General features: G+C 39.7%; 2 protein-coding genes across 2 annotated transcripts in view; one reads left to right on the plus strand and one right to left on the minus strand.

The window, feature by feature from the left end:
* Positions 1-174: 174 nt before the first annotated feature.
* On the minus strand, positions 175-9,225 carry dscc1 (DNA replication and sister chromatid cohesion 1). Its single transcript, XM_035425581.1, has 9 exons — positions 8,933-9,225; positions 7,913-8,081; positions 6,605-6,736; positions 5,783-5,873; positions 5,369-5,507; positions 4,480-4,532; positions 3,243-3,400; positions 729-877; positions 175-363 (listed from the first exon to the last, which is right to left on the minus strand). The coding sequence occupies exons 1-9, from the start codon at positions 9,100-9,102 to the stop codon at positions 252-254; spliced, it is 1,173 nt and encodes a 390-aa protein (XP_035281472.1). The 5' UTR covers positions 9,103-9,225; the 3' UTR covers positions 175-251.
* A 119-nt stretch (positions 9,226-9,344) lies between these two features.
* Positions 9,345-19,958, plus strand: part of deptor (DEP domain containing MTOR-interacting protein) — a 50,354-nt gene continuing 39,740 nt past the window's right edge. The window contains exons 1-3 of the mRNA XM_035425569.1: positions 9,345-10,747; positions 10,977-11,064; positions 19,548-19,726. Of these exons, the coding sequence (XP_035281460.1) occupies positions 10,979-11,064; positions 19,548-19,726 (265 nt within the window). The 5' untranslated portion in view covers positions 9,345-10,747; positions 10,977-10,978. The remainder of the gene's footprint in view (positions 10,748-10,976; positions 11,065-19,547; positions 19,727-19,958) is intronic.

A 19,958-nucleotide genomic window follows, 5' to 3' on the forward strand; every position in this document is an offset into this window, starting at 1 on the left:
AATTTTTATTCATTTATTTTTAGCCAACTTGTACAAAACGTCCCCGCCCCCCATTACAATTTCCGTTAATACCATCCGATCACAGAGGGGTGGAATGTATCCGTCTTTGGGAGCTGTCAGAAATGCAGCGATCAGATGTCAGGAATTCTTTCAATTAATAATCGAGACATTAAATACAATACATCTTTTTAATGAACAAAAAACGATTGCATTTATTTAGAAAGTTCCAAACAAAACAGAATATTAGTTCTTCAAGTTGCCACAGGTCTTCTTGAATTGTAGACTTTCAACCCATTTTGCATGGATGAACGAGCATATTTAGTAAGGAGAGCTCCAGTTGTTTGCTTTTCACCACACAAGTCCCTGTAGGAGAAAATGGAAAAATACACACATTTAGAATTAATGACATGAAGCAAATACAAACAGTACTTTGGCAGTAGTTTTGGATTTAATTTTCCTGTATTATGTTAAAAAGATCATTGCAAAGTTTTAGCAATAATAGCACCTTGAATTACACACTTGTCATTTATAACACTTGGCTCCTTAAATAATGTTAAAAACATGAATCTGTTGTCCAAAGCCCACAGCACCAAGCCAGACCAAATTAATTTAGGCTCTGCTCAACTCAACTGATTTTATCAGCAAGCTTACTACATACTGCATATCCTCAGTTCTGCAGGCATCCCAGCTAATTTGGTGCATTAGAGTAAAGATGTAATTTAATTTACTGTATGTAGGGGGCAATGTCGTCTTGCGTCCATTTCTCCCTCATGCTGAACAAACAGTTGAAGCGCTCCGGTGTGTCCTCAGGCAGGTCTTCGACCCTCAGCAAGCAAATGGTCTCCGGCCTGGTGCTGCGGTCCAGTAGAGCGATACCCTGCATTCAACAGAGGAGAGAACAGTTCTCACTGCCAAATGACCTTTACATCAACCTTCTCTTCCATTTCGTACAAAAATACAGCAAGTATAAATACATTTGAATAATAAATTGTAATAATGTGTAAATGGTAAATAATAATTACGTTTGCACTGGGGGGCAGTCCTCCAAACTGAAACAGTGACAATTTTGGATCCTACCCAACAGAGTTCTAAGATGCTGATTGGAGAAAAGAAGTAAATTTCTCTTGATGACAACCGTGGAAGTCTGGCAAATTGTTTAGAAAGAGTGGTCTCCAACCCTGGTCCTGGAGAGCTACAGGGTCTGCTGGTTTCTGTTTTAACCTTAACATCAGCACCCAATTGAGACCCAAGACACCAGGTGAGTTGAGTTAACTGTGTAATCAACTGCTCTAATTGATTCATGAAGTGCAGAGTCACTATGAAAACCAGCAGACCCTGTAGCTGGTGCACAAGCAGATTTCGGAATATGTTGGCAAGGAAAATCTCCTATATGAATTCTAGTCAGGGTTTAGGAAGTCATATTCTACAGACTCATGCCTCTTTTAGCTAACCGATTTTATTAGAAAGGAGATGGATGAAGGGAAACTGTGTGGAATGGTCTTACTTGATCTTCAAAAAGCCTTTGACACAGTAAATCATGGCCAACTGCTTAATAAGTTGGAGGCTCTGGGACTAAATGATACAGCCGCCAAGTGGATTGCCTCATATCTGACAGACAGGGACCAGAGAGTAGAGGTAAATGGCTCTATGTCGGATGCCAAACCAATAATTTGTGGGGTGCCGCAAGGAAGTGTTTTAGGACCATTGCTATTTTTACTGTACATTAATGATATGAGAGATGCATGTTCTTGTAATTTGTTTTTATTTGCTGACGATTCAGCCTTGCTCATCTCATATAAGGATTTGAATACGCTCCAAAGAATGCTAGGAGAGGTGCTCTCTAAGGTTAGCAATTGGCTGTCTGACAATAGGCTCTCACTTCACTTGGGTAAAACTGAGTCTATTTTGTTTGGATCTAAGCCCACATTAAAGGAGGTTCCTGGACTCAAAGTAGAATTAGGGACAGGGGTCATAGCAACAAAAACAGCAGTGAAGTGCCTGGGCTGTATACTGGATGACAGTCTTGGGGGGGAGGAAATGGCCTTACAAGTGCTGGGTAGAGTAAACGTCTGCACCAGGTTTTTGGCTAGGAAGGCCAATCTGCTTAACAGGGAAAGCCTTAGACTACTTGCTAACAGACTAGTGCAGTGCCATTTTGATTATGCTAGTGTAGCCTGGTTTGGGGGGCTGTCAGTTTCATTAAAGAAACTACAGGTGTCACAGAATAAGCTGATCAGGATTGTGATGGGCCTAGGCAAGTGGGCTTTGTCAATTATGTTGGGAGGAGCCATTTTCAGGAGCTCAACTGGTTACCAGTTGAGGCCAGAGTAGCCCAGCTCAACATGGTGCACAAAATAATCAATCATAGGGCACCAAAATATCGTAGCAACTATTTTCCTAGTGTTAGGGAATCACACAGCCACATAACCAGATCTAGCATAGCAAACCTGCATCCTCTAAGGTGTAGAACAAAGATGGGGCAATGCTCATTTGCTCACACAGGAGCACAAGAGCGGAATGAGTTGCCTTTGACCATCAAACAGTGCTTGAACCTATATAGTTTTAAGGTGTACGTTAGGAAATGGCTCCTAGAAAAAGTCCAAGAGTAAATTCAGGAGACTGACAGTGGAGGGAGGGCTCCTGTTTTCAGTGTATATAAGATCTGTACATTTTGTAATATATTTTATTAACAATGTTGTATTTTGTTTAGTTTTACTTTTAATGATGTAGGCTAATGATAATAATGTTTATGTATATATTATGTGCTGAGACCAAGGACCTCAATGGAAATAAGTCTGTGACTTTTTGTGCTATCCGTGATAATTTTAGGATGCATGACTTGCTGTAACATGTATTTTAATAATTGTCAAATAAACTAAACTAAACGAAAACTAAGCTCTCCAGGACCAGGGTTGGAGACCACTGGTTTAGAAGAACTAATATAGCAGTAACCCAAAGAGCCTTGACTAACTTAAAATCACCCCATCCTTATCCTTGATGTAACAAGGCCAGCTGTGTTCCATTGCTGTGCTCGATCACTCATAGCTGGCTAATGGGCTAAGGAGATCTTCCATGAGAGCTAAAACAGTTCGTTAAAATATACTGTACAGCTCATCATTCCCTTCAGTGTCACATGCTAGTGTGGCCACTCCACACAATCCACAGTAAATTAAGAGCTGAAGGGTTCCCTTTGGTGTAACTGCAGGACTGGCTTGCTGTGACTCCGGCCCCTTGCTCCTCACCTTGAGCTGGTCCAGCCTAGTGCTCATGCCCTCTGGGACGCTCTGTTGCCACACTTCCTGAAACTCCGACAGGTTGAACTTGACGGCGTTCTGCAGGAGCATGTGGGCAGTGGCTTGGCATACTTTATCTTCATTGAGCGCGAAACACACCTCACCCTCTGTGACAGACACACGCTTCCTTAAAACAAAGAACTAACATACAGCAGGCCAACAATGATCGCACAACTCTCCCAATACAGACATCAACAAGAATGCTTACTGATGAGTTACTACAATAATGATTAACTTCTTATTAAAAGAGCTGAGCACACCGATTTGGTTCAATTAGCTTAAATAGTAACATTCTAAGTTCTATTCTCTTTGCAATCATTAAAGGGGCAGTTTACCCAAAAATGTTTCCACTTTCCCAGAGTACCATCTATCCATCCAGATAATTTTTTCTGCTACAGCTCACCGATACAATGGACCTCAAGGGACCCACATTTTTGTGGCACTCGGTGCGCAAAAAATTTATATTTGATAAACTGAATAGCAATGTCTCTCTCCAAATATAATGTCATGGTTGCTCATGAAAGGAGCTTCATTTGTACACGGTTTCATCAAGGACTACTATACCCAAAGACGGCATTGTGTACATCCAGGCAGTCTCATGCAGGCAGACTAGTGTGATAATTGAATGGTGGTGACGTGCGTGGAACGCAACCGTTTATTGTAGTTTCAATATATCAACTTCTTAGCAACTTACAAAGAGTGGCATTATATTTGCAAAGAGATATTGCCGTTGAGGTTTTCAAATTTAACTTTTCAGTGGTTTGAGCCCTGAGGTCAGTTATGTCAGGGTGAGCTGCAGCAGATATCTTGAAAACACATCAAATCAGAAAAACCATCAATATGGATAAATAGTACTCATAAGTAAGTAAAAACATTGGGTGAAGTGCCTCCAAATGTGTACAAGGAAAGTTAACCCAGAGCCTTGGCTATCTTTCATCATAATAGAATGACAAATTATTTGTGTCTTAATCTGATACCTGAAATACTGTAAATATTCAGTTAATTTCAAAGGAAAACTGTGGAATCCCATATGCATTCAGAAATTAATGTACACCTACCCTTGGGACATCAGGTGTACACTCCTGCCAGTCATGACAAAAACTCAATGGGATACCTAAAAATAGTTTTTTCTATAGCTTGAACTTTTCAGGCCTAAAGGTAACAATACGGCCTTTAAAGCCTTTACCTTCATCCGTATAACGCCTCCCATAACAGTTCAAGCAGTGCTCAATCATCTCCCTGAAAGAGAACACGGAAAATCAGCGCATTCCTTTCACCAACTTACAAACACTGATGGCACCACCAGACCTGGGTCAAATACATATTTGTTTTGGATTCAAATTCCTGTGCTTTACTGATCTTGTCTGGTGTATTGGAACCAATGAAATACTCTCAAAAAGTGCAAACCCCGCTTTCTGGTCATAATCGCATGCTCAATTACACCAGGCAAGATCAATACAGCACAGAAAAGCATTTGAATCCAAAACAAATACGTAATTGACCCAGGACTGGTCACCACATAAAATGCTCAACATCACACTTGTTCATCCTGCTTCAGCATATTACACTAGCACCTAATTTGGCATCTGATCACAACTGCAAATCTGTTATTGTGTTATGTAGATCATTGATCAGATCAGATGATTGTTTGGCTCTATGGACAGAAAGTACTGTATGATGTGAGGCTGTGTGGGCAAGTCTCGTGGGCAAGTTTTGCACCATGCTAATAAGATTATATAAGGCAGCTTTTATAGACTACCATTAGTCTACCGTGCACATTAATATGCTATACTGTCAGCAAATTAAGTATAACTAGATTAATAGTTTAACTACTATTAAGGATAATTGTTAGGCACTACATACAGTATATGCCAAACACCATTAGTTGTTTCTTTATTATATTTTCAGCCCTGCTTTGCATGCTGATGTTCATTTACTGAAACTGGCTGTTCAGTGCCAATGTCCTTGTTTGTTATACTACAGTGATATTCCTTTAAAGCATTCCGCAAGAAAGCCCTTGAAAGCTGCTGTGGATAAAGTGTAAGATAAATAAGTTATAACAGAAACCTACTTACTGTGGCTCAAGAGGCCCCAGCTCTTGCTGGCAGGTTCTCAGGGGAACCTTGCTGAAAGACCAGGACTCAGAGTCCACTAACTGCATCACATGACCCAGGAGTTTCATCTCGTAATCGAAATCCAGCATCCTCCAGAACCCTGCAAAATATGTCAGTGCAATGACAGAGGACCAAAGCCAAAATGCCTAAAAGTACATCTCTCACCACTGCTCTCCATCCGTTATGAAAACTATGCTCTGGAAAAGTGCTGATATCACATATCCTTCCTTTGACATGGCAGCAAGGCCTAAAGTTATCAATGACCACGAGAAAAAGACGGTATCTGAACCCTAACCCCCATTTCCAGCAGAACTGTTTATGCGGTTGCCGAGACTGCAAACAGCAGCCGCAGACTGTCGGTCATAGTGTACTCACCATCAATGTTACAAGCATGGATATTTTCCAGCTGCGCAGCAATTTCTGCCTTGCTGGCTTGAATTCGGTCAAGCAGGTCTTCCATTGTGTACTACAACAAAGGAAGGTCTGTAGATGAGGGTTACAGTGCAACAGACTTATATAAAAGTGCATCTTTAAATTTTTCCAGCAAAACAAAAAATATATATTTTACAAAATAATGTTGGACTGAGTAATTCTGATGCACTGCTTGAAATTATAATTATGTACTGTATCTATACTTTTAGTTGTCTGTCAAAATGTGCCTTAAGTTGCCTGTGTGTGTGTGTAAAGTGTCTATTTCAGTTCCTCTATTCAATGGAATGTGAAGGTTTAAAAAAAACAGGAACTGCTTTTTAAAACAGGAATTACAACCCCCATAAAATGCGATTACTCAACATGGGGCTCACAAATGCTCAAACTGCAACAGTGCTTTTATGTGGTCCTCCCAACTGCAATACCACCAAACATGGCAGTCTCCACAATAGCTGTTTCCTGGCTGAATTCCTATCTTGTTTTCCAAATGGAACTGATGAGGGAGGAGATTCTTTAGACTGTTTAGGGTGTGTGTGAATGATATTGTCCAACTATTAGGCTTCCTGTCAGAAATAAAGCCTTTGTTTGCAGGCACAACCAGCTTATACCTCAAGAAATGCTAGACATGCATATGCAGTTGTAACCCGATCATACCCTTTTACATCTGGAATAGAATGCTGCTCAGTTGTACCTTCACAGGTTGAAAGAATACATATGTAATTAGGTGACACAGGCTTGTCCATATCTGTGGTGTTCTGCCAGCAGTACCTTTTGTGCTGAACTCTCCTCTTGACTAGGTGGTGACCCCTCATAAGGACTCTCCATTAAGAGCTTCTTCAGCTTCTTTAACTTTGGTCGCTGTCGTCTCACCTCCCAGTAGCTGTTGGAGAAGCCCCAAATCTAAGGGACATTATTGGTTCATTTATCAGTCACATTTTATATACTTGGGCTTTCAGGATTTCTTGGCTTAGGTCTGACGTTTCACTAAGATGCTTTAAAATAGCATTTCCCTTTTTCCTTCTGTGACACACTTTCCAAATTTGCATTGCACACCACTCTCCAAAGCAAGTGGTGTATTGGTGACATTGACGTGATGCGTGAACAGTAGGCCAAAATGTTATTTTGGGGTTTTAATTAAGCTATATGCATTTCAATGAAATTTATGTGGGCTTTTGTGAATGGGATTTGTTCATTTAAGTTTTGTAAATTCATTTAAACTTTTACATTTAAAAGAAAAGGATTTTTCACACAGCACACCTGACCTTACCTGATGGCACATCATAGTGCCACAGCACCCTGGTTGAGAAATGCTGCTTTAAACTAAATACGTTGCAGGTTACCAGCCTAATGAAATACCATACTAAATATGGACATGAACAACGTAGCATGAATGTATGTTTATGCCTGTGAGAGACTGTGTGCGAGAGTAAAATGTTGTTGAATTATCACTGATATCATGGTATGATTAAATTACAAAAACGGAGTCCCCAACAAGACTGTGCAAGAAATATCATATCCCATATTCCAAATTACAGTGCAGTGACTTCTAAAATTCATCAAAGGTGGGGGCTGCTGGATAGCTTATCCTGGTAAGCACCTGTTGTAATGCACAGATTGCTCTGAATCCAGACCATACCACGGCTGGCTACTTGTTTTTATGCTGTTGTTTGAAATACAGCACAATAAACACAATGTGAACATGTGACTTTTATTCTTCTTGGTATGCATAGCTATTTCTGACAATGTAGAAATAGCTTGTTAAAATTCTGGGACTGCAATTGTTGAAACCAAAACCAGTATACACATGGGACCCCCACGACCGAGGTTGGGAACCACTGCATTAGGGTTCCCATAGGTAATTTAGGGCGTCTCCTATCTATGTGAGCTCTAGTCTGCAGTGTAAAAAGTAGTAGTAGTCACACCACCTGTTTGCCAACTGAAAACCCAAAATGGCAGTAGGATTTTAGTCTAACACATCAGGGCGAAATTAGTTACTATTCAACCAGTTTTGCTGAAAGAGCCAAGGCTGGCAACACTGACTCTGGGTTTATCTTTGGCAAAAGAATATTCCGGTACCTGGGAATGGATAAGGTGTGGCCTTCCCTGATCCCCAGGTAGCTGATCTGGGGTCGTACAGCCCGGAATGAGGAGAAGCAGGTTTGAGGTGTCTGCAATCTTCAGGTCATAAGTCTCGTCTTCACTGCACATAACTGCATGCTCGTCCTTGTCTCCTCTGATCACAAGACTGTGACAAACAACAAAAAGTAACTTATAATGCTCATCCATGGGTATGTGTCACATGCTTCAAGCTAATATAAATATGACTGCTAGTTCGACTGAGAAGCAACCAACCTATCCATGCATCGGTAATAATGTCTGGAATATGGAAAATATAGGGATGCACTATATCTGGGTCATATCAGTATCGATTAGTAATCGGTTAGTTCAGCCCTTAAGCTACGGCCAATATGATCTGCCTGTCACATCATGAGGCCACATACTTGTTCCACAGTGGCAACTAATTTGATGCGCCACTGATGCTGTAACATAAGTAAATGTCATTCTCAACAAGTATTCAAATTAGTTACCTGAACCCCTTAAATATACTTTAAATGTGTTTTATTTTTATTTTTTTTTACCAGCCAAACTCACAAGCGAATCTATACAGACGCAGTAGCTCTCAAGAGGCATGCAAAAATAAGCAAGCGGGAATGTTTTACTAATAAAATGTTACATTTTAATTTACATCTATGTTCATTAATGCTACAAGCATTTTCACTATATAAAACAGGGAGGTATCGGCATTAGCTATATAGCATTAGCTATATAGCAAACCAAACATCTGTTATTGAAATAGATCCCAGAATGTATATTTCATGCACCTCTAGACACATGATTTAATGCTAACGTTTAGGTCACACAACCAACCAATCAAATGTCTATAGCTATGTCTAACTTAGTCGTTGGCTATTACAAATAGGCCTGCTAACTAACATTGCTAACAACATGCATGTAACCAAGTTGGGTCCACTGAGAACAAATTCTCATTTTCAATGTTAAATTTTATCATAGCGAACAATACAGGAAATCATATACCTCTGTCCAGACTCAATGTGTTTGCACAACTTTTCATCCAGCTCCATAAGACAGTAATCCCCCGACGAAACATGTTCACCAAAAGACAAGCAATGAATCGCAGATTGCAAATCTTCTTCTTTAAGTTTAGCTATTTGCGTTGTAGCCTGTACTTCCTCTAAAGTTCTCATTTTGCGCAACTGTGCGAATGTGAAGGGAAAGCTCTAATGTTATTTTAAAATCTAGCAACAAACCAGTTTGATAGTCTGGAAAAAAACAGAAAAAAATGTTCACTAGCCAACTCTTCCGCGTTTAACTTTCCCGCAATATTAACCGGAAAAAGAAATAATGTATGAGTGACAATCTTATCGGCCAATCAGCGAATAGCTATGCGCACGCGATTTTATCATATATTTTTCCGGGACACTGTTGCTCTTTTGACTGTGTATGTCAGACCTGCACTATACCTACGCGTTTTTGTATAACGTTAGTATACTTCAATTTGGGCGAGTCCTTTGAAGGCCACGTAAAAATGCGTGATTGCTTACATGTTCATGTTTTGTAAACGTTGTGACAAATATTTAAATTAGCATTTGGTTGAACGTCGTAACGATGTATTTAATCTTACTTTCTAGTTCTCAAATATTTTCTTTCATTTTTTGAAAAAAAAAGTGGTCGTGTTCTCTTCAAATGGTGGACTATACTGTGAATATTAAAAGTCGCTCCATCAATCAGTGATAAAAGTTAATAAACCACAAACTTTACTTGCATTAAATGAGGGTCTCACGGTGCAGCGGAGCATGGCTTAACTGTTTGCGTTTATGTTATTTTAGGTCACTATGCAAGGGAAAGATACTGACAGCTTGTCCTAGTTTGACACGAAGTTAAGTGATCATGCGACATCGTGACAGTCAGTAGCCTACTACTCCTTCTGTAGGACCGTCGGAAAATAGCATGTGCAACCTAAAGTCATGATTTAGCATATTGACACGACCATCCGATGCAATGTGTAGCCTAATTGTTGAATGCTAAAACGTGCTGGCATTGTGTTCACCGATTTTCTTGTCAGAGGATAAAATTAACGGAAAAGAAATATTTACTCATTTCAAAAGCTGACGTCCACATTTCAAAGTAATTGTTTACCGAGAAAATATCTACATACGCCCCGCCTCTCTGGTCAACTCCCCCAATGATGGCAGGAGGAACCATTATGCTTGGTGCTCCACAGTGGTTGAAAACGTGCTTCGTACAGTTGGCTGGTAGGCTAAATACATGCAGATCGACGTGCACAGAATTGGATTTAAATGGATTTATCTGTCTAATTGTACGGAAATCAAAGTGGGCGATATTTGCTGTAGAATGTTTTATTTTTTGTATTTCTGAAGAGACACATTCACCCAATTATTTCAGAATCTGATTAGCTATTCACAGCAGTTGCACATGGTTTGGTGATTTAAAAAAAGTCAGGGAAATTGCCACTTAATTGGCGCAGTGTTCTTTATTGTTTTATTTAGAATTGTGTTGTTTAAAATGCAGTTGAAAGCTAAACCGACGTCACGGATCTTTTTGGACATTGCTGACATACCGTAATTTGCAGAGCTGCAATGTGATTCATTCAGTGATTTCTTCTAATGGAGGGTGAATAACAACTTGAATTTGAGAAAAAATGTCTACACGTAAATAGAGTGAAAGAAGTATAATCAAGGCTCCAAGGAACGTTTACGTTTTTATAAAACATCGAGGCAGCATTTCAACAACACTGACTGCGAAATCCGCTCACGTGAGAAAAATATTTTGCGACTCTGTCTAGTCGAAAAGAATTGCTTCGACTAATAGGTAAGTTGATCAAGCGTTGGAAAAACTACAGTAGGTTATGTTTTCGTTCCATGGCAAGTCACCTGTTTAATTTAGGCCTATATTAAAAATAAATTAAAAAAAAAAAAAACACAGATAATGGGGCGGAAGCTTCGTCGGATGCCGCAAAAAGAAAAAATGAAACAATCATATATTGCATTTTTGTTATTGCTTTTACTTATTTTTTAATTGATTTTAAACTGTTGTATAGGAATGGATGGAATCGGTAATACAATGCAGAAGAAGGCTGCGGAGTTGGAGCGCATGGCTGAAGTCCTTGTCACCGGGGAGCAGTTGAGGTAAGAGTGGTTATTGTCTTAGGTGCATATTGTATTGTAACTATGCAGAGCACTTTATCATGACAGGCGCGTGTACACGGAGAGGCAAACAGGGCGCGTGCACCCAGCTGTAACATCTGTGTTGCGCAATACCTTCAGATAATTATGCCTTAGGCCCAATATAAGGTTGCTTGGAGGCTTCAGTGCAGTGAACCTGTATAGTGAAATGTTGGTCATGTTCACGTTTATCTTGCTACAAAGGAACACAGACTACGCAAGCCTCGGAAAATGACGCGTCGAATAAATACTGATAGCAGAACTACACAAGTCCGTCACCTGATTCTGTAATAGAGCCATACAAAACTAAGTTACAAATCGGCGAGGTTGCCGTGCCGGTGCTGTAAGAATAAATTCGTTAATCGACATATATGTCGTTGAATGCAGCAATATGCCCTGTACCCTGGCACATGGTACAGGGAATATTTGTAATTTCGTTCATTTTCAACCTCTATAGAGTCGGTGTTCTGTTGCAGACTTCGTTATACAGGACTCTCATCTGGTGTAGGCTACTGAATGTCAGGCCAGAAGTTGTGTGTATCGCTGGACGTTTACGTACAGTATGGAATTTAAAACGGAACTTACAGTTCTCCTTACAGTTAACACTTACATCTAATTATTTAAAATTATTGTAATTGTAACTGGAAATAACTTGTTTTAGGTTTTCTTACAAAACAAGCCAGGTGTTTGAAAATGAATGTGTTTCTGATATGTACCACATGCACAATAAGCTAAAGGCAGTCTTAAATTCCTCACACATCTAATTAAATATTTTTCTTATTTTAATACTGAGAGTGTCTGTTCATTGCTTGTAAAAGGCAGGATAGTTCTGCCTGTGGCAGTAATACTCAAAGACAACATTTTAGGTTGGAATATTTCAGCTGACCAAGTCTTCTTCAGAAACTTTGTCTGAAGAAAACAGTTATATGTTTCATTTTGGGGAGCAATGTAACAATTCGTGGATTTTTAGTTTCTTTAATATTAAACAAGGCACATAATCTTGTTTTCCAAGATGTATCAACTTGTATCAACTGCTTCAGCAGACAGACTGTGCAAAGATTAATTTCCCCACTTTTTTAGACTTGTCTGCATGTCCAGTTAGGATTAGTGCTTTAACAGTCCAAGAAATACTCATTATAGGGAAAAGCAAATTATGTCTCAACAAGTGCTGCTATTCAGTGTATGTTTCAACAAGCTCCCTGACATCATTCCCAAGAAAACAGAGGATGGGCCACCATTTCTATGTGAAGGGAAAAGGGGCAAGCAAGCTTGTGGGATAAGAGAGGTACAGAACACATTGTCCTGTAGAGAAACTAGGACTGCTGGTAGCTCTGGTTGTGGTGCACCTGTGACCACCTCTCATTTTAGTGGAATTGGCATGCGTTGTGTGTGGGGTGTGAAGCATGTACAGTGTAATCTGGGCAGAATTTCTACATCCTCCTGTTTAAAACATTTAGAACAGACACACCATGAAATAAGGATATTTACGATTGTGTTCAAACTTTAAACAAACAAAAAAAAATGTTGGTACAGATGAGAGCATGATGTCACATGATCCTTGTGGAAAGTAGTAAATGCCTGATAAGGTTTATTGCTGGGAAGAATTAAAGGCATACTGTACAGGATTTATAGCCTTGTTGTGATTCTGTGTTTACAATCAAAAAAGTCTCATCCTCTGTCCTCAACCATTTACACTCAACTCTATTGTTAAATTTTATGTCCATTTTTAAACCGTTTTTATTTTTATATCTGTGTGTTTCGATAGTTGTCGCCATTAAGGAAAAGCAAATTTAAGGTTGGCTGTAGTTTTTGAATGGACCCTGTTGGTTTGTTGTTTTGCATCACAGTACTTGTGCTTTTTCATCTCTGCCATTGCAGTAGCTAGCTTGCTGCAGGAACTCCACTGAAACTGATCCCAACCCACAGGCTCTGTAGCCACACCCATCCCTCCCTCACAGTAAAGAGTGTCATGCCCAGAAAGTCCCAAACACATCTTAGAATAAGAAATGCAGACAGAGGAGCATGAATTCAACACATATGTGCATAGACAGAGATGCTAGTGCATCATAGATATGACTGAGTATGGTTATTCTATAATATTTTCAAGGTAAAAATCCTGTATAATATGCCTTTAACTAATGGAAATAATCAGGGATGAACAGCATGTGTCTCCAGGGAGGGGCATAGCATTATGGTTTGCTAATGCAGTGGGAATCTGTCGTCATTCACTGAGTGCAGACCAGGATGGGGAACTACTCAACTGTAAAGTCTCTTTGAAATAATCCAGAAACCACAGACCCTCCCTAAAATCAATGTATAAATCTGACGGATGGCAGGACCCACTGGATGAGTTTTAAATGAGGATACTGTCCTTTCTAACTGTATGGTGCAGAAGTTCCCCCAAAGACCAATGAACTCTTCAGTTATTCATTGTTATATATTGGGTAAACGGGTATATTTTTACAAGCCGCTATTGTTTACTTCCTACAGATCTACCTTCTTTGTATGTGTCTTGCTCTAGTTTGAGTCCGTGTGAGACACCTGTGTGTCTGCTCAAATGCTACTGATCCTGGGAGCATGTTTAGAATGATTCTTGTGAGTTCGCTCTGAAGCTTATGATAGGATAGGAATCCTTACAACTGTCTTTGTTGCCATTTTGGAGACACCACAGGAAAAGAAAGATTGGTCTAGTATACAGCATCAAGGCATTTTCCCTCTGAATTGGCTTATATCTGAACAAGCCTCTGTCACTTTTCAAAAAGTAAACATTGTTAAAGACCCTTTCTGGCTGTGGCATTTTTCAGACTTTCTAGTTCTTCACTTGCTAGGGTCAGATATGACTTTTATTCTGGGATGTGGCAATGCCCACAGTCCACCTCATGTATAGCCAATCTACACCTAAGGCTGGTCTGTGGAATTGTGGCTTTATATTACATTACATTACATTACAGGCATTTGGCAGACGCTCTTATCCAGAGCGACGTACAACAAAGTGTATAACCATAACCAGGAACAAGTATGACGAAACCCCTAGAGAGAAGTACCGGTCCAAGTGCAGGGAACAACCGCATAGTTCAACTTTATATATCATATGTGCACACCATCTATTTATGGAGCTGTCTTTTTACAGAAGCAGTACTGATTAGTTATCTTGCTCAAGAGTACATTAGTGTGCCACCCGAGATTTGAACCTGGCATCTTCTGAATACAGGTTACGTGCTCTGAACTACTCCATCTGCAATAATACCACTTTAGCAAGGAAGAGGCGAAGAAAGGCAGAACTGCACTAATTCCATAGGATGAATAACCCTAAAAGGAAATAAACTCATCCATCTGTGACCAGAAGCTGGTTTAGGATCCATTTGTGCTTCCATTCATGTTTTCGTCACAGCTTGGCAGGTCATATTCAGATTTCAGTTCTGACCAGATAGTTAAATTAGAAATGAATTGATCATTTTCAGGTAAACTGCTGGCAAATGTTTTGCAACAGAAAGGATATCTGGTTCTTAGACATTGATGCATGCATTTGATATGTGCAGTATATATATATATATTTTAAAAGGTTTTCAGAGAGTATATGAATTATTTTATGTGAAATACACTTTTTTCTAGAATTGTCACAGTTTTTTGCACTGTTACAGCCTGATGGTAAAGGTAAGATAGGTAACCACAATAGCATTGCATTTGTTTTACTTTGTCTCTTGTGTGGCAGATGGGTGATTCGTGATATTTAAGGGAATATAATTGCGGGTGGCTGAAGGCACAGTGACATTTGAGTTCCCTGAAGAATTTGAACGTGTCCATGATTACGGTGGGAAATTAAAGGCAACGTGGATTCATTGCTTTTTCTATGTGAGAGCAGGTTACTATAAGGAGTGAAAGGGTGATGTCAGGGTGTCTGAGTTCTAGTGTAACTTGAGAATCATGGACTGAACTGGCATATGCAATGCCAGATATCCATCCCAGCTAAGAAGAGTGTATAAAGCTGCTGTAATTTTGACATTTCATCTGTCCAAGTGTTGGTAATTGTAAAAATATGTGCTGCGGTATGTGTCTCCTTGTCCCGTGTTCTGTAACAAAATCTATTGCACATCTCTGTGACCTTTTAAAGTATTTATTGCTTTGCAGTAAAGAACAATAGAGCCACACCCTTTATAACAATATTTGTCAATGATCCACCATGTTGTGCACTTGTAGCATTAAGGACGCATGTCTGCTTATCTTAATATGCTGGGAAAGATGATCTCACTCGAGTCACAGTATCTGTTTGGTACCTATTGTAAAACTCTTCAAGCTATGGAAACTGATCATTTCCATGGTTTAATTCTGCTGTCAGGCATTGCTTTGTGGAAACACCCATTATTATACCATACATTTTTCTTTCACCATTCTGCCTTTTAGAAATATTTTAAAGCCGCTTTTCACAATTGAAAAAACAAAGACATGAATGAGATGTTGTGATTGAAAAGTTTGGAGACCTACAGTATGTGAGACCTGGCCATTTGTGAGATCAGTGCTGCATTTAGGCTCAGCTCAGTGTAATGTTTTCTGCTTGGGTGCAACAAAGGAGTCCAGAACTTGTTAAACTATATTCCACACCTTCAGACTTTGAACTTAAGCTTCTGTCATTCTGCCAAGTAGTTTCGTTGGGCCCTCCCTGTTCAATTTTAAGCCCTTTGGTTACTGCTGGGGCCCTGGGCAATCAGACCAGGCGGATTAGCCTCATTTCAATTTATAGGCATTGACTGACTCGACTTAGGGGTCCCACTGGCTGGATGTACATTCAAGAGCAGGGGGAAGAGCGGTGGAAATGGGCCCCATCTCTCTGGGTACTGCCTATTGTTCGCTTCTTCTTCATCTTATTTGGCTCTCTTCCTTAGGAAGTAGCCTAGAAGGCAGATGACATGTATGGGAGGCAAATTCCTTTGAGGTGCTTGTGATGGAGGCTGGTTATTAGGAGGTCATGTTTGTTTTACCAGTTTTATACCAACAGCAGAATTGTGCATCTGTGATATGGACAGTACTTTCAGATCTTGCTTGTAGCGAGTTCATAAGCAAATAAACCAAGACAAATCTTCAGTGTTGACTCATATGGGATCCTGCCAAATATATTAAGCTAACATAACACACACAAAATAAACCAAGAGACAACAAACTGTTTCAGCAACATTATTTGGTTCTTCCTTCTCTCTCAAGTCGGTCTCTCGGCACAGCTATTCCGGCCTCAGCCACCTGCTGTGGAAAGAAGCAGGCTTCTAAAGTTTAGCTAACACAAGCTTGGTGCATGTGCCAACTTATCCAGTAGGTGTGATCCTAGTTTGCCCCAATTTCCACTTCTCAGACCGAGCCCTGCCGCAATGTAGTTTAAATATAAATATCAATTTGTGATTCCTGACTGGACTTAAGTGGACTTGATCCTGAGTTTGGTTACACTGTTGTAAGTCGCTCTGGATAAGAGCGTCAGCTAAATGCCTATAATGTAATGTAATGACTGACTACTATGTGAACCCCAATGGCAAGCAGCACTGCAAATAAGTATGTTCAGTCCTCGAATGCACTTGCCTGTGCGCCAATGTTTGCTTTACAAACAACAGGTCACACAGTACTACAGGAGGGCTACAGTAGCATGAAATAGAGGAAAGGGTTGGGAGGTTGGGAGGAACTAATGTAACAAAAACTTGAGGAAACCTTGGCAACTTAAATACGCTCTATTCCTGAATAAAGCCAGAATCAACCTGCTAATACAGATCCCATCTTGAACTTGTAACAGCCACCATTACTGACTCATGGAAGCCGTATTGAAGTCTCAAACAACAGTTTGTTTTTATAATAGCAAAGCTGGTTCTTTGAATGTACCAGATGTAGACCAGACTCAGTGAATTGAGCTGTGAAAAACTTAAGTTGACTTGAGCAACATTTTATTGACTGTGGAACATTTTTGCATGGCAGCTGGATTGAATATGGAATTGTTATACAACTGATTGTTACACATCAAACTCAGGTACCTGTCATGCTGCTTTCATCTTTGTATCTGCCGTTGGGACGGGTTAAAATGGTTGTATCTGAAATACACACCAGATGTATACAACATCTGTGAGCAATTCAGAAATGGTGTGGAATTCTAAATGGAACCTTACATCCAGTACAGTAAGAGTAACCACATTCTCAGTGTAGAGAAGAGAAATCCATAGAACTTTACTTTAATTGGACCAAGTGGAAAGAGTTATGACAAAGAAGAAAGAACACATTCTCACTTCCCAGAAAATACACCCGCATTTGCTAGCATCATTTTTCATGCTGCTGAATTTCACATACTCCTTCAAATGCTTATTTTTACAGAGGTAGTCCCAGACATAAGGTTACCGTTACCAGATGTTAATCAGTGATCCATACAATAACATTCTATACTGATTTACTAATGACTAAATTTGTTATGAATTATTTAAAAGTAATATAGACTTATGTTTCTTCAAGCAGTGTCTATTAATATTTTATGATATGTAAAGGTGTACTTGTACAGGTTTACATATCATAAAATGTTAAGTTCCAAAGCACCCCCTTCCCCCAGTTCAGGGCACCGTAATGTTTGGGACATATTAATGTTATGTAAATGAAAGTAGTCATCTTTTGCTCCTGCCTGTTACAGGGGCTAGTTGCCTTCAGTTTTCTCTACAGCATATGAAATGCATGTTCACTTGGATTCAGATCGGGTGAATGACTTAGCCAGTCAAGAATTTTCCCGTACTTGGCTTTGAAAAACTATTGCTTATTGTTATTGTTGCTTTAGCAGAATGTTTGGGATGATTGTCTTGCTTTAGGATGATGCGATGTCCAGTGAGTTTGGAGGCATTTGCTTGAACTTGAGCAGATAAGATACGTTCAGAATTGATTCTGCTGCCGCTGTCAGCAGTTACTTCATCAGTGACGGCAAGTGAGCCAGTGCCTTTGGCAGCCATACATTCGAAAACCATAACATCTCCACCACCATGTTTCACAGATGGGGGGGGGGTGGGGGGGTGGGGGGTGGTTTGGATCTTGTGCAGTTCCTTTTGGCCTCCACACTTTGCTCCTGCCATCATACTGATACAAGTCAATCTTGGCCTCATTTGCCAACAAGACATTTTTACAGAACCCTGCTGGGTCTTTTAGGTACTTAAAGAGCAAACTGTAACTTGGCCATCTTGTTTTTGGGACTAACAAGTGGTTTTCAGTAGTATAACCTCTGTAGTACTGTTTGTGAAGTCTTCTGCAAACAGCAGTTACTGACACATCTATGCCTACCTCCTGAAGAGTGTTTCTGATCTATCGGGCAGGTGTTTGGGGTTTTTTCTTCATTATGGTGAGAATTCTTCAGTCATAAACTTTTGAGGTTGTTCTTGACCTAGCAGGCCCTTTGTGATTTTTGAGTTCATCAGTGGTCTCTTTCAAACAGTTCATTTTGGTGACCCTAAGGTTTGTCCTGTGCTTCTGCCTGTTTTTTTTCTTATTTCTCATAATAGATTCATTGGCACAGCTCTGGTCCTCATTTTGCCAGACCCCAATAACTGACTTAAAAAGCCAATCAAAAACCTAGAATTAAGACAAGATACTAGATAGTTGTATTTTACCCACACTAAGGAAGCATTTGAACAGACCTGACTGATCAGAAACACCATTTTAATCCATTTTTCCAAAACATTATGATTCCATGAAATGGGGGGGAATATTTATAAAAAGTGCTGTAATTTCTACAAGGTGTAACCAAAGTGTATAAAATACCCTCTAATAAAAGCTGAGATTGTGCAATTTAAACACATAAATTGTTTGCCTATAAATCTAAAAATTGTGGAGTACATTATGGAGCTCATGTATGTGGATACTGAATATAATATAAAGAAGAAATTCATTGAAAATGTCAGTTCAAAATAAATATGAATAATCTATTGCATTTTAATTCACAGATAAAAAATCCCCAGTTTATGCCTCCCCCACCAATGCCTTCCTTATAGTGAATTTTTACATAAAACATCTTTATCACAAATAAATGATACTTTCATTGTTAAATGTCATATCAAATGAGATATCGATAATATATTTAGAGGATTTTTTCATATATTTTATTTATGTATTGCTTTAAAATCCAGTTTCACAGGTGCTCATGAGTAAACACAAGGATTATCTTATAAAAAGTTTTTTCTTTGGGAAAATGTATATAGTTTGAAATATCTGTTGTAGGTGCATTGGACATTTGTATGAAATCACGGGGGAAAAAATCATGCTCATGCATCCCTTGGGAATAACACCCTGTAATAATTGTAACATACGCTGAAATAAGAAAAACTTAAGGCATGTTGACAATTGGGGGAGGGAGTTGTCCGTATATAAAATTGTAGGCCGACAGGCCCTGCAGGGACTGCCTTGCTGTTGAATGTGGAACACTGACAGAAGGACTGCTTGTTGCTCTGCAGGCTCCGGCTCCACGAAGCGAAGGTAATCAAAGATCGGAGGCATCACCTCAGGACCTATCCCAACTGCTTTGTGGCTAAGGAGCTGATCGACTGGCTGATCGAGCACAAGGAGGCCTCTGACCGGGAGACGGCCATTCTGATCCTGCAGAGGCTGCTTGACCAGAGCATTATTCATCACGGTAGGCCTTTAGCTGGAAGCACAGAGTCACTTTGGATCACTGTGTTCTCTGGAATACACAACTGCTTAAGTGCAGGCCTGTACTCAGCCAATTTGGCTCTTGTTCATTCCCAACACACACCTTATAAGTCAATAAATTTGTATTTGTTGGCAGCATGCACATATGTACACAATAAATATTACTGAGACATGTTTATGGAAACCTGGCAGAGAACCAGCTCTCTTGAAGGGGA

Source organism: Anguilla anguilla, chromosome 1, assembly GCF_013347855.1.
Source record: "Anguilla anguilla isolate fAngAng1 chromosome 1, fAngAng1.pri, whole genome shotgun sequence".
Taxonomy (NCBI): Eukaryota; Metazoa; Chordata; class Actinopteri; order Anguilliformes; family Anguillidae; genus Anguilla; species Anguilla anguilla.

Coding starts and splice junctions, on each gene's coding strand:
- dscc1 (XM_035425581.1), bottom strand. CDS start 9,102: ATGAGAACTTTAGAGGAAGTACAGGCTACAACGCAAATAGCTAAACTT. Junction 5,874..6,604: donor AGGAGAGTTCAGCACAAAAG/GTACTGCTGGCA, acceptor CCTTTGTTGTAG/TACACAATGGAAGACCTGCT. Junction 3,401..4,479: donor GAGGCGTTATACGGATGAAG/GTAAAGGCTTTA, acceptor TGTCTGTCACAG/AGGGTGAGGTGTGTTTCGCG.